The sequence below is a fragment of the Engystomops pustulosus genome, chromosome 6 (genome assembly GCF_040894005.1).
Source record: "Engystomops pustulosus chromosome 6, aEngPut4.maternal, whole genome shotgun sequence".
Lineage (NCBI taxonomy): Eukaryota > Metazoa > Chordata > Amphibia > Anura > Leptodactylidae > Engystomops > Engystomops pustulosus.
This window is the reverse complement of record NC_092416.1, coordinates 62,147,177-62,159,891: the sequence shown is the minus strand read 5'-3', so window position 1 is coordinate 62,159,891 and position 12,715 is coordinate 62,147,177. Positions and strand designations below refer to the sequence as shown.

Below are 12,715 nucleotides of genomic sequence, written 5' to 3'. Positions count from 1 at the left end.
AGATGGCTTAGAATGACAGGTCCATTACAGATGTATGGCTTTGCTACAGTGTGTTACTTACTGTCCCCGCAGAGATCTCCTGTGTACCCCGGTGCACAAATGCACTTCCCTGTGGTGGGATCACAGCTGCCATTATCATCACACAACGGGCAGATCTCCAGACATCCGTCACCCCAACGTCCTATGGGGCAATCTGTAAGAGACACACAGGAATTGGAAGAATTTATGAGCTCAGACCACAAGGCCACTTGTTAATTCCTCAGCTCTCACCCAGGCTCCAAAATGCTGCTTGTAAATCCTAAACTGCAGCTGAGCCCGATGAAGACTTAAATACGGCTCCTGCTAACTACTCGCTTGTGAGGTCTGTAGTAGTGACATTAGAGGTAATGGCATAACCATGATGCTGGCAGGGGCCTGTAGGAGGTTACGGTAACTTTTGGTGCAAAGATGAAATACTGGGCTCGGCCAGTGGGCAGATGGCACATCTTTTAAAAATCTTATACTGCCACTTTATCTTTGTTTCCTTACTCTTGTTGGGCTGTTAGGGACATTATCTATAAAAAATCTACAAAATTGTGCTCTTAAAATAGTATAAAACAGACACCCAGAACCAAAATAATATACATTTCTGAAACGGTTTCTAAGAGAAAATAAAATTTCTTATAGAATCTAGAATATTAAAAAGTTTGAGCACTTTACAGTTCCATAAAAGATTTATTGAACCTGTCATTCCCTCCCCCTCTGGGAAAAAATAATTTCACTGCTTCACAATTTTTAAGGTGGATACTTATCAATGTAGCTCCTTGGTTTACATTATATGTAATAATTCCTCAAAAATCAATTAATAATATATAGAAAACATCACATAAAGACAAATGGTGAACATTTCCTGGCTGCTCACGACATGGAGGACGGGGGGATTTCAATGGTAAACAATTTGTAAATGATTTTACTGCCGGGATGAAGCAGAAACTCATGGCCACATATCATGTTAATTCCTCTGTATATATGATGAACTTCTGCATCTTCCCGGCAATGTAATATCATACTGAAAGGCACAATATATCACTTTCTACAAGATGCTGAGGAAGACTTGTAAAAATCTGGTAAAAAACCAGCGGATTAATATATGGGACACATCAGTTTTTGGATGGGTAAAATAGTAGGATGGCGCTTACATAAAGTAGGATGGGCTTTGCACAAATCAATAGGAAAAATTAAAAAAAGAAACATTGCAATATCTCTTTTTACAGCACTTCTCTCCTAAAACTCTATTGTTACATGTCTGGATGGAGTTTTTTTTTTTTACATTTTTAGATTAGATGATATGGGATATTCTAGTATTATATTAATGATTTGAGCAGTCTTTAAATTTAGGTGAAAGGTGGGTATACACACCCCTTTCTGGCACTCTGGTTCATGATAGGACCCATCACCGCCATACAGAGACAGTTTGCACTCACTACAGCCTGTAGGGGGCGTCACCGTGTAACAGGCACCCCGTGCAGAATCGAGTGTCAGAGAGGAGTATGTAAGGAGCGTATGTCATGTTTATCTCCCCCAGACAACCTCTTCACTTTTTCATTTATTTTCACTTCCTCACCACTTGTTTGTGCTTTTTCTCACCTTGCACTATCTGCACTTTTTGCTTCATCACGCACTCATTTGTATTGTCTGGGTTCCATTTTGGTGCCCACTATATTTCACTATTACACCATTTTTCACTGTTCATGTGTCCTATACACACGTCCCACACATTTTTCATGTTTTTAGGCACTTTGTGCTTTTCTTTATTGATGTCACACCTCACCACTAGGTCATTTACACACAAATACATCTCACCATTTAGTCATTTTTCCATTTTTTCATTTTTTATTTTTTCATTTCATTCATCATACATGCTACACCATCCACTGCAGTTGGCTTCTTCCATACTCACAGGTTCCCTTCAAGGACAGCCCACAGTTCTTCATAGCCTGTATACTCAGCAGCGTTCCTGGCGTGCGCATGCCCGGTTTCTCCCGTCCTGCAGCCTCCGAGCGGGGGGCGTGGCACTGTTGTCACATGACTCGGTGTTGATCACCGCCTCTGTGACGTCACTGCCCGGCCCCGCTCGCGGGCGCAGACACGGGCCAACTGAGGATGCGCCGCACACACAGGTGCTGCATGTTAAGTAGGATCTTCCATCGCTTATTGGTCAGGGCCAGGTTTAAAAGTCCGATTATGTGTTTGTCATATTACCCCTTGAGAAAAACCGGCGTGGTTGAAACGTGCGTTGGGGGATTCTTGCAGTCAGGTAACCATGGTCAACAAGACCCAGACCACTATATTTCATTGATGCATGGACATTGCTTCACCTCTATGCTATTGCACTTTATATGAGTGCTAATGTTTACGTATGGTCTGGTTGGGCACAGTGTATAATGGTTGGATACCCCATCATGCCTGTCTTAGGCAACATTTAATATTGATTATATGTGCCATGGTTACGGTTCATGTGAACCTTCTTGTCTCTCCTGAAAGCCAGATTTTAATACATGTATGTGTACTTTTATCCATTTATTATCAATAAATTTTGTTGTTAATTCATTATAAATTTTGTGCATATCATTCCTCTTGTATGCCCTTTTTGTTTGTTTGTTTGTAACCTCTTTAAATGGTCTGTAACCTTTTAATAAAATTTGCATAAACAAATGAAACTAATTGTAATGTATCTAATCATATTACATTTCCTCCTTTCTAATCTGCTTTTTACTCTGAAAGATCTGCTGAATTCCATCTTGTCTAGAAACAAGACATAAGCTGATAGAAGTGCTGGTTATATAGAAGCTCCATGCAGAAGGCAGGGCAAGCAGTGAGTCCCAGCAGTTAGGTCTCTAACCACTAGGCAAAGAGGACACAATTACATATAGAGTCATTTACTTATAAAGACTGTAACCAAAGGCAGCGTTATTCCCCATATAAACACCGACTACTGATTTCTGCAAAATTTGTTAAAAGGTGGGGAATGCTTCAAGGTAAGCAGATAACAGCAGTGTCCCTTTTAGGCTTTTGGACTGGTATCAGACATTACCTAAGTAAAGCCTCTAACAGAATAGTCATCATAAAATAAATAATGCTCTGATGCCTCCGCATTGCATTACATTACTGAGGATCCATGTTCACTGCACAACCCGAACCTTCCCTTTTTTCTAGCAGATATAACCTGTCTGCTCCAATAAATCACTTTAAGGGCTCAGGCATCAGTTGCTGCCGCTGTTAATTCCAAGATAAAATAGGGAAGATGATAGAAACAGCCAGAAAGAAATAACCACATTTATCTGCACCTCGCAGAGGAGGAGGATATAACTAGGGCAATGTGTTTTCCCCTGTAAATTTTCAGTTAATAGTATAAAATCCATTTAAAGGTATTTTACATAAAATACATCTGTCAGTCACAAAAAAAAGCCTAACATTGGGTCATGTGACAGACTACCCCGCACCCCTGATGCCACAGAGAAGCATATCCATCCCTGTGAAAACTAGCAACATGCAACATAGCAACATTTGCTATTGCATATAAATCTCATTAAAGGTTGTGTGAACTTTAACTTTAGGGTTTGCACCCTTGGCAATAGTTTTAGCAAATCAAATTTTTTTTTTGTACAATTAATCAGAGACATTTTTTAAATTAATTAACTTCTGAAGGAAGTGGAACGAGTTATTTATAAAAATGTGATCAATTACATTTTTTTTTCATTCTATTGGCCCAGGATATATCTCCCAAGCACAAGTATGAATCTCGTACTTCCCTTCCAAAATGAAGTGATAAAACTGACAGCTTGCAGTCACCACTAGGGGGAGCTCAATGCAGAGGAATTAATAAAGCTATTAAACTGGAGAAAAGCTGTAAAAGTCTCTCGGCACTGAGCACCCTTTAGAGGCAGCTGCAGTAATACATTGTAAAACTAGCAAGTAAGTAGTAAGTTCACCTATGCTATTAGGCTAGCTGAATAGAAGGGAAGGGGTCTTCTATTGCATATTCTCATCATTTTACTTCTATTGTGGTGCTGCAGGCAAATCGATCCTCTGACTTACCTTGGGAACAGTCTGAGCCAGTTTTACCAGCTGGGCAAATGCAAGTTCCATCTATATGGTTACATGGAGCTCCTCCACACTTACAGGACTGTAAGCAGTTAAGACCAAATGTACCTGCAGGGCATTCTGTGTGCAAAAATAATATAATAATTGTACAACACTATATTACACAAACTACATATAAGTCTCCAGATAACATCTATATGTTCCCTAACGTCGCGAGGCATCTGAGATAGAGTCCATGATGAATGCAACAGTGTACATGATTTGTTCTACCCTAATATAGTGTGCTTAAACCAGGGTGTAAGTCTTGTTTATAAGAGAATTACACAGCTGAGAACCGAACGCAATTAAGCCATAAAGATCCAATCAGCTTGTCCTTACTACATGATGAATAAAGTATAGATCGAGATCAATTGTCTCCTCATGTAAACGCTGCACTAAAGCATTTTAATTGTAATTGCCTTACCGAGGCCCGACTGCAATCAATGATCAGTGAATGAGCCGATAATGTGAAGTATCTGCAGAACTTTCTACTCTTATGGTGTCTTCAAAATACTATTCTTTTTTTTACCATAGTGTATGGTATGTGTAAGCAACCTTCAGTACTCTAGCTGTTCACTACAACTCCCAGCATTCCCAATGAGCCACAAAATCTGATAATCTAGAATATTTGTACATTATAGTCCATAGTGTCAGATGCTTTCTCCAGCCACCTCCAAATCTTCTTGTGGACCTTGGCCAGTGGCACACAACTATGTGATGGTTCCATAGACCACAGTAATGTATGATGTATGGAGTCCTTGATTTGATAACGTCACACCCAAAATCATTAACTGCTGCCTGCTCACCATAAAAACCATTGCAGTATCACACAATTTTCTTCACTTGTCCTTACGTTACCTTGGTCACAGTGTTCTCCACTGTATCCCTGCGGACATTCTTTCAGACACTTTCCATTTGTGTGGTCACAGGATACTCCTTGTTGGCAGGTGCATTTACTTTTACAACCAACCCCGTAAAATCCTGGGTCACATTCTATGAAAGGAAAATAAAAACCAATCAATAAAAAGACATTTCGGAGATATACAATTATTTAATATCTGCATAGTGACAGAAAAGCCCAAAATTACTTATTATAGACATAAGATTATGTCTCGAGTATATACTCCTGTATAAGCCTAGTTTTTCAGCACAAAAAATGTGCTGAAAACCCAAACTCGGCTTATACTAAAGTAAAAATATAGGTTTTACCAGGTTTTTGTGGTAAAATTAGGGGCCTCGTTTTATATTTGGGTCGGCTTATACTCAAGTATATACAGTAATTTTTGCCATTACCTATAATTCTGTGTTACTGAATACACAACATACACTTACAGATGCAGAGACCTTGTGTACATTGCTTTCTTTTTCATGGCCAGCAGGTGGTGCTACTTGCCTATGCTGTGAGTATCAGCCAAACATAGCTGGAGTCAGCAGACAGGTAATCAGCTTTAACTTTTATACTAAACTTACTATTTTCACAGGATGCTCCATGGTATCCCGGTTTACAGGTGCATGTGCCGTCCCTTTTACTACACTCCAGTGTATTGCTCTGCACACATGTGCATTCTTTTGAGCAGCCAGGTCCATAGGTCCACTTTGGGCAAGCTAAAACATAGAGAAAGAGTGAAAATGAACATACTTAACATACCCCTCTAAAGTTTCCTGGAAGCATCAATTTTATTTCCCCCCCATAATACACTGTAGTTATAAATGTGAAGGTAGGTTGTATGTTCAATATAAATAATGGTTACTCCAGTGTGAGTTAAAAAACAAAAATGTATTTAGTCCATATTAAAAACTTCATCTGCATATGAAAAAAGAAAGAAAAAAATTCACGTCTGTTGACGTGTTTCATTAAGTTATTCCTTATTCATAACAGCTTGTGCAGACAAATGGAATCATTTGAATAAGTAGGCAACAAAAGCAAAGCAAAGGGGAGAAATGAGAAGAAACGCAGGAAATAAAAAATAGTATGGTAATACTAACAGCCATAGTCATTTACCAAGCAGAATACATGATAATTATAGGAGCAATGATGTAGCCTTGCTGAAGAACGTTTCATCCCTTACTAGGAATTGTCTGTTAAACCTTTGACCAATCAAAATATACAGTACACCAGAAGATGATGCCTTACCTAAGTGGCAGTAACGCCCATACAGGCCAGACTCACACAGACATGCTCCATGGATCTTGTGGCATCGGCCCTTGTTAGCGCAATTACATTTTTTCTTACAGTTTTTACCATAATATCCTTTAGGGCAACCTAGGAGAAAATACAAATTTATATTTGATTAAACATTACAAATCCAACATAAAATTTTCTCTGCATTCAGAATTCACTAGAAGAAGCTTGGAGGTGGTTATTTTGTCCAATGTATAAAGCAGATACAATGAGCTTTATGTCTATGCAGAGCAAGACAGGGGATATCAAATTGCTTGGAGTCGTTGTGTTAAAGTTTGTGTCTGCAACTATAAACAGCAAAGAAAATGCTGATGGTGTTATTTAAAAGCTCTCCCCTCTTTCCAATTCCATCTCCAGATTTCACTAGCACATAATGAATTTCTGTGATAGAAGAAGATTATGAAACACAATAAATTTACCAAACGTACCATCTTCACAGAACTCCCCGCTCACCCCTTGGGGGCAGCGGCACTGGCCAGTGATGGCATCACACGTTCCTCCATTTTTGCAGTTACATTTCTGGCTACAGTTCAGACCAAACGTTCCTTCTGGACAAGCTGAAAGAGACAAAAGAAAACCCAATACAACGGTGTTGAATGAAGCCCCATCTGCAAAGTATGAGTGGCCATCTTGTAAATGTTTATTTATAAGACCTTCAAAGAAAGGAAAGGATTCATTCATCACAAATAGTGTATACAGAACCTGACAGATAGAAATCCTAATTATAAAGTAATGTTGCTGTGTACTGCAATGAAGGAATGAGGTACAACAAAAACAGGACTTTTTTTTAGACCTTTTTGGAGAACAATCTCTGTCCCAACATTATAACTTGATTATTAAAAAAAAAAAATTCTATAGATATTTTGTATTAGCTACAATAGTATATATATAGCTTCAGTAATGACATTAAGCTGCAGTGATGTAGATTTCAACAAACAGTCAGGATGTTACCACTTTAAATGTCACAATCTCCTTCATGCTAAACTGACCGTAAAGTTATTTAGCCAATTATTTAAAATAGACGAATGACCTATAAACATGGCACCCAGGCTCGGGGATGGAGCCAATCCAAGCAAACACCTCATGATTTATGAGTCTAGTGTAATGAAAAAACAATGACATCTATGCAACGTGATGATGGCAAGATTATTAGTGTGTATGCTGTGCCTAGACTACAATATTTACATGACAGACATGATGTTGGATCTGCTGCAACCTTCTACATAATGGTGGAGGCCTTTTACTTTGGATTACTCCTGATCCTCTTTGCTATTCACCACATCCAAAGTTGCACACTGATAGACTAACCCCTTATGTTTAGTAATAAATACCAATAATGAGGGGCTCACTTCTGGAACATGTGACCACAGAATTGGTGGCCCCCAAACCCCAAATACTGCTTCCGTGGCCACTGTGAAGTGACCCATTCTTGTTCATTAACCATGCACGGCAGCCATGGCACCGGGTCTTATGAAGAAAGGACAAAGGACACTCATGTCAAGAGTTGTGGATGTGTGAAGTGTAGGACCCCTATTTTACAGAAATGTAAAGCATATCATGTAGATGAGCTATAAATAATATTATATAATATATAGTTGTGATTATATGCTAGCTTCCAAAAATTACCACTAGGGAGAGATATTTAGACAAAGTTCTATTATTGAAATCCATGTATTTAACAGCCTCCCAAGCGCCCCCTGTGGGTGGCTACAAGCTGAGAGAATTGTATCATGTATATCAGGATTTGCCACAATCTTCTTTAGCTTTGTCTATGTCCATGTCTGCATATGGAAAGATGGCATCTTTTATGAGACATTTCTATATAGCTATACAGACAGAGGTTGCCAAATATTTGCACCAAGCAAGAGAACAGCTCATGCAATTCAAGAAAAAACAAACATCAATACTACATCAAGGCAACATCCCCCAAGATGAAAGCTTAATAAATCCAGGTCTCCGGGGCTTGGCAGTGAGAAAATTTACATTGAACAAGAACCAACAGTCTCAAAATGCAAAAATGAGCACCAATTTGCACAATGTCTTCAAAAAGCTGTTCCAAACAGCAGAATATAATATCTATCTTATTTATAAAACAGCACTAGATCCATAGGGCATTACTCCTAAACCACAGTAACAGACTGATACAACCCAGATCTTCAACCAAACGTTCCATCAATCAGAGTCTTCAGGATCCAACTTGTAGTGACGCTGCAACATAACAAGTCATTATCAAGAAATACATCAAAGCCAAGAAAGAAGGCTACAAGGTGGGGTTTTTTTGGCCATGAGCCGGTCAAACAAACAGCCATAGACTTAGACTGTGCATGTGCACACAACACTTTGAATGTGCCAGGCTGTCGCACCCCAAAATATAGAACAGGTCCTAATCCTGCCTGTATTGTGGCGGCTGCTCACTTCCTACGGACATCAGCAGGGGTAGAGGTGTGGCCCATTGAATATACACAGCTCTTTGACGTAGCCTAACTTTGTTTCAATAAGCACAATTGCAACTATGTAAAAATGTACTTGGCTACGACACCCAGTTAAAGTTGGATGTTATTTTCATGGTTTCAGTGACCCGTTATTGCCAAAGTGGTTCAGGTTAGGAGTGGGCAACAGAAACTTTGGCCCAAATCAAGTTTAAAGATTTCAGTAACAACCTTATAGCACCCTATTCCAGATAGTTGTGATGTCATTCACAGACCAATGAGATTCAGCTTGTAATCCGCATCTGCCATATGTCACCCAAAAAACAGAAGGCCAACAAGTGTCACATCACATTGTTACCTAGCCTCCATGCGGATCCATGAAAAACATAGTTGTGTGCATGGGCAGAAAGAAAAGCAGATAGCACATGGAGAGATACAAGTTTCATATACACAGCCATAAAAGATAGCCCCTTAAAGCAGTATTCCCACAAAGTAAAGTTTCTTAAATATACTCAGGATAACAAAATAGCACATTCTCTACTTCAATGTGATTAACAAAAATACAGCATTTCATAGATATAATTCCAACCTGTCCTGGGGTACACAATTTCAGTTGCCCCTAGTTTATGACATTGTATCTTCTGACTTTAGGGTCTGCAGCCATCTTGCCTGATGCTGTGGAGCTCAGCTCTTCTCTCTCTCTCTCTCTCTGCTCCCCGCAGCAACCCCTCCCCCTGCATTCCAGGACAACATCCCACTGATACAGACTGACTTCCTGCCGGCAAACAACAGCAGCGAGAGGAGAGCTACAAGCTACGGGCAGATAAGTTCTTTATGTAGGGATATACATCTCATGGATCTCATCATCTCTGATCTGTCTCATCTCTCTTTCTATGTGTCAGATACAAGTACAATGTTCAGAAGGTAAATTAAAGTGTATATAAACATGTACCCTGATAATCTAACCACATTGTCAGCTCATAGAACTAGATGGATCATGAAGTGTCTGCTTAGAGATTCCCCGCCGACACTCTGGAATCTTACACTGACCATCACTGAGTAATAGGAGCTAAAACAGCAATAAAATGGAGTACAATTGTAAAGTAAGGGGTTAAAAACAATCTTTATGGTGTTAGCATCACTGCGGGATTGAAATTTGAGAATTTTGTGTATGGATCATATTACTCTCGAGCTCTCGAGCCCCGCTGGCTGAAGTGAGTGTGGAGGCCACGTCGCCACTTCACGCTCACCCCCCTGCAGTGAAAGTGGCGGATAGGGGAAATTGATGGCAATTGCTATCTATAAGGTAGAATTTGTGATTATTTCAGGGCTACTACATCACTGGCGTGACACAGAAGCCCTGACAAATATCCCCCTTTGTGTTTATGATACTAGAATAATACAATGATAAATAAATGATAAATTATTACTTACTCTGGTTGCATATAAGTCCTGTCCACCCTGCAGAGCATACACAGCCGTCCTCTTCTACGGTACAGGTTGCACCATTCTGACAGTCGTCACAGATGAACGAGCAGTCTGGGCCAAATGTGCCATCAAAACACACTGCAAGTGCCAAATAAAGCAAAAATTAGATAGCATGGCATATACCACAATACCTGCTTAGCCTTGGCCCTTGGCCCCTAAAGAAGTACAAACCATAAGTATGCCTTTAATGCTTTCATAGGAAGTCAGGGAGTAGGTAGCAGCCATGTTCTGCTATTCAAATCCCCTTGATGAATTATCCGCAAGTGTGACCATCTTTATAAAAGCATAAGTTTTTGACACAAAATGCCAATGACAAATTAGACCAGCAATGATCTTGGAGAAAAATTTGTTTCTGGATATCACTTTTTCGGGGAATGGACATTCTAAGCAAAATTACCCTAAGATTAAACAATGCAATGCTCATAGAAAATGCAAAAAAGTCCAACTACATCTCCGGTTCTACAGTCCACCAGTGACATGTTAAATGTTCAAATTCATGATGGTACAATTAGAAAAAAGATTTGGATCACCATTATGGTATGTTTCAAAGAGGCTCCAAAAGAAACATAAGCAGTCCTACCATGAATTCATCTGTATACCCTATCCAACAGCTAAAGCCTGGCTGTAACTGGGTCATCAAACAGAACAATTATCCCAAGCCCATCAGAAAATCTACAACAGAATGGCTGAAATGTAGCACATTTAGGTTGAAGCAATGGCCCAGTCAAAGGGGCACATTTACTTAGAGTGGTGCAAACTGCACTAAATCAGGTTTGCCTGTGTATAATGCAGCGTGTGCCAGATTCATGAAGAACGGGCGACACATATCATGAATCTGACGCTCCCTGCACTAGCCCGACAGAGTTCACCTTTAACACAGGGTGCACCTTTAACATAGGGTGTGCGGCAGACTTCTGTCAGACTTTTCATGATAAATCTGGTGCACGGTCCGACTGAGCCTCTGGTAAGGCTCCTAATTTGTGTCACATAATGCCTAGTGCAGCTGCAACACAAAAGGGTCGCGTGTGACACAATTGTGGTACAAAACAATTGTGGTACAGACACTTCTTAAATAGCTGTGCAAGCAGTTTGCACTAGAAAGAACGTGCAAAGTGCAACAGAAAACTGGCACAAAGCCCTTAGTAAATGTGCCCTAATGTCCACACCCTATTGGAATTCTGTGGTGTGAACATAAGAGAGCTGTGCAAAAACTAACAGCATAAAACTCAATGAACTGTCAGAAACTGGTGTATCTAAAGAAAATATATCATGTTAGGTTATTGCCTGAATCTGTTGTGTCTGTGTTGTTCATTTGAGGATGTATTCACCTGCTTTGTTTTTTTAAATTACCGTATATACTTGAGTATAAGCCTAGTTTTTCAGCACAAAAAAATTGTACTGAAAACTTAAACTTGGCTTATACTTGAGTAAAAAAAAAATATAGCAAAACTCACCTTTCCAGGTTCCCCCGCTGCTGACTATATACTGGGAAGGGGGCTGGCTATATACTGGGGGGCAGGTGCTGGCTATATGGGGCAGGGTCCCACAGGCTATATAATGGGGAGGTTGTGACCAATGCATTTCCCACCGTCGGCTTATACTCGAGTCAATATGTTTTCCCAGGTTTTTGTGGTAAAATTAGGGGCCTCGGCTTATACTAATAACTAATAATTATGTTTTACACATATTTAAAAGTACCAACAAATGTTTAAAAACTTCTACTGGCCCTTTATTCTGTCTCTAGCTTTTATATTTTCCATTTCTGTGGACGCTGTCCCACTATAGAGGAGTTGCTAAAAACCAAGAATATTCTCTTAATTATTTTGCTTTATTATGAGAACCACATGTACTAATAAGTCTATGTAAAACAGGGTTATATTACCATTTAATGACATAGTAATCCCCCAATGAGACAGAATCCCTGGTAAAAACTAAATGGGGTTAATTCCAGTAATAACCAGTAAATGGATATGTTTTATGGGTCATTTAATAAAAGGGGGGGATTAGTATAATGCTGACAGACTTATAAGAATGATTATTCCTATGCCTAGTTACCAAATGCCTCAGATAGTGTGTGTTCTCCTCGTAATTCTGCTTCTTCATCTTCATCATAATCGTCATCAAATATTTGGGAAAATTCATCCCGTAATAAAGTCACCTGTGGAAGGGAGTGATCAGCAGGGAGATTTTCCAGAATACCTGGCGAGAGAGAGAAAGTAAAAAAAAAGTTTACTAGAGTGCAATGGGTTGAAGGAGAGGACATATAAAAGGAAGTATAACTGCACTGTCAGACTACACAGTGTTAATTTGTAGTCTGTTACCATGGAGGCTGAAGAATGGTTGCCACAAATCTCTAGAATATAGTGTGATAAATATTTGAAATGTCTTTTACGATTATTACAACAAAATAAGAGTGGTCTTATGGAAGAGGGCATGACTTTATGTGGCAAAAATTATGCAAACTGAACCAACATTTTGGCTAATTTGTTTTGGA

General features: G+C 39.4%; 1 protein-coding gene across 2 annotated transcripts in view; it reads right to left on the bottom strand.

Annotated features, from left to right (window-relative positions):
* MEGF6 (multiple EGF like domains 6) overlaps window positions 1-12,715 on the bottom strand; it is a 262,844-nt gene that overhangs the window by 20,556 nt on the left and 229,573 nt on the right. For both annotated transcript variants that reach the window (XM_072156315.1, XM_072156316.1), the window contains 8 exons: window positions 12,277-12,420; window positions 10,168-10,299; window positions 6,733-6,861; window positions 6,257-6,385; window positions 5,593-5,727; window positions 4,981-5,115; window positions 4,078-4,203; window positions 62-193 (listed from right to left, as the gene is read on the bottom strand). In XM_072156315.1, coding sequence (XP_072012416.1) covers window positions 62-193; window positions 4,078-4,203; window positions 4,981-5,115; window positions 5,593-5,727; window positions 6,257-6,385; window positions 6,733-6,861; window positions 10,168-10,299; window positions 12,277-12,420 — 1,062 coding nt within the window. The remainder of the gene's footprint in view (window positions 1-61; window positions 194-4,077; window positions 4,204-4,980; window positions 5,116-5,592; window positions 5,728-6,256; window positions 6,386-6,732; window positions 6,862-10,167; window positions 10,300-12,276; window positions 12,421-12,715) is intronic.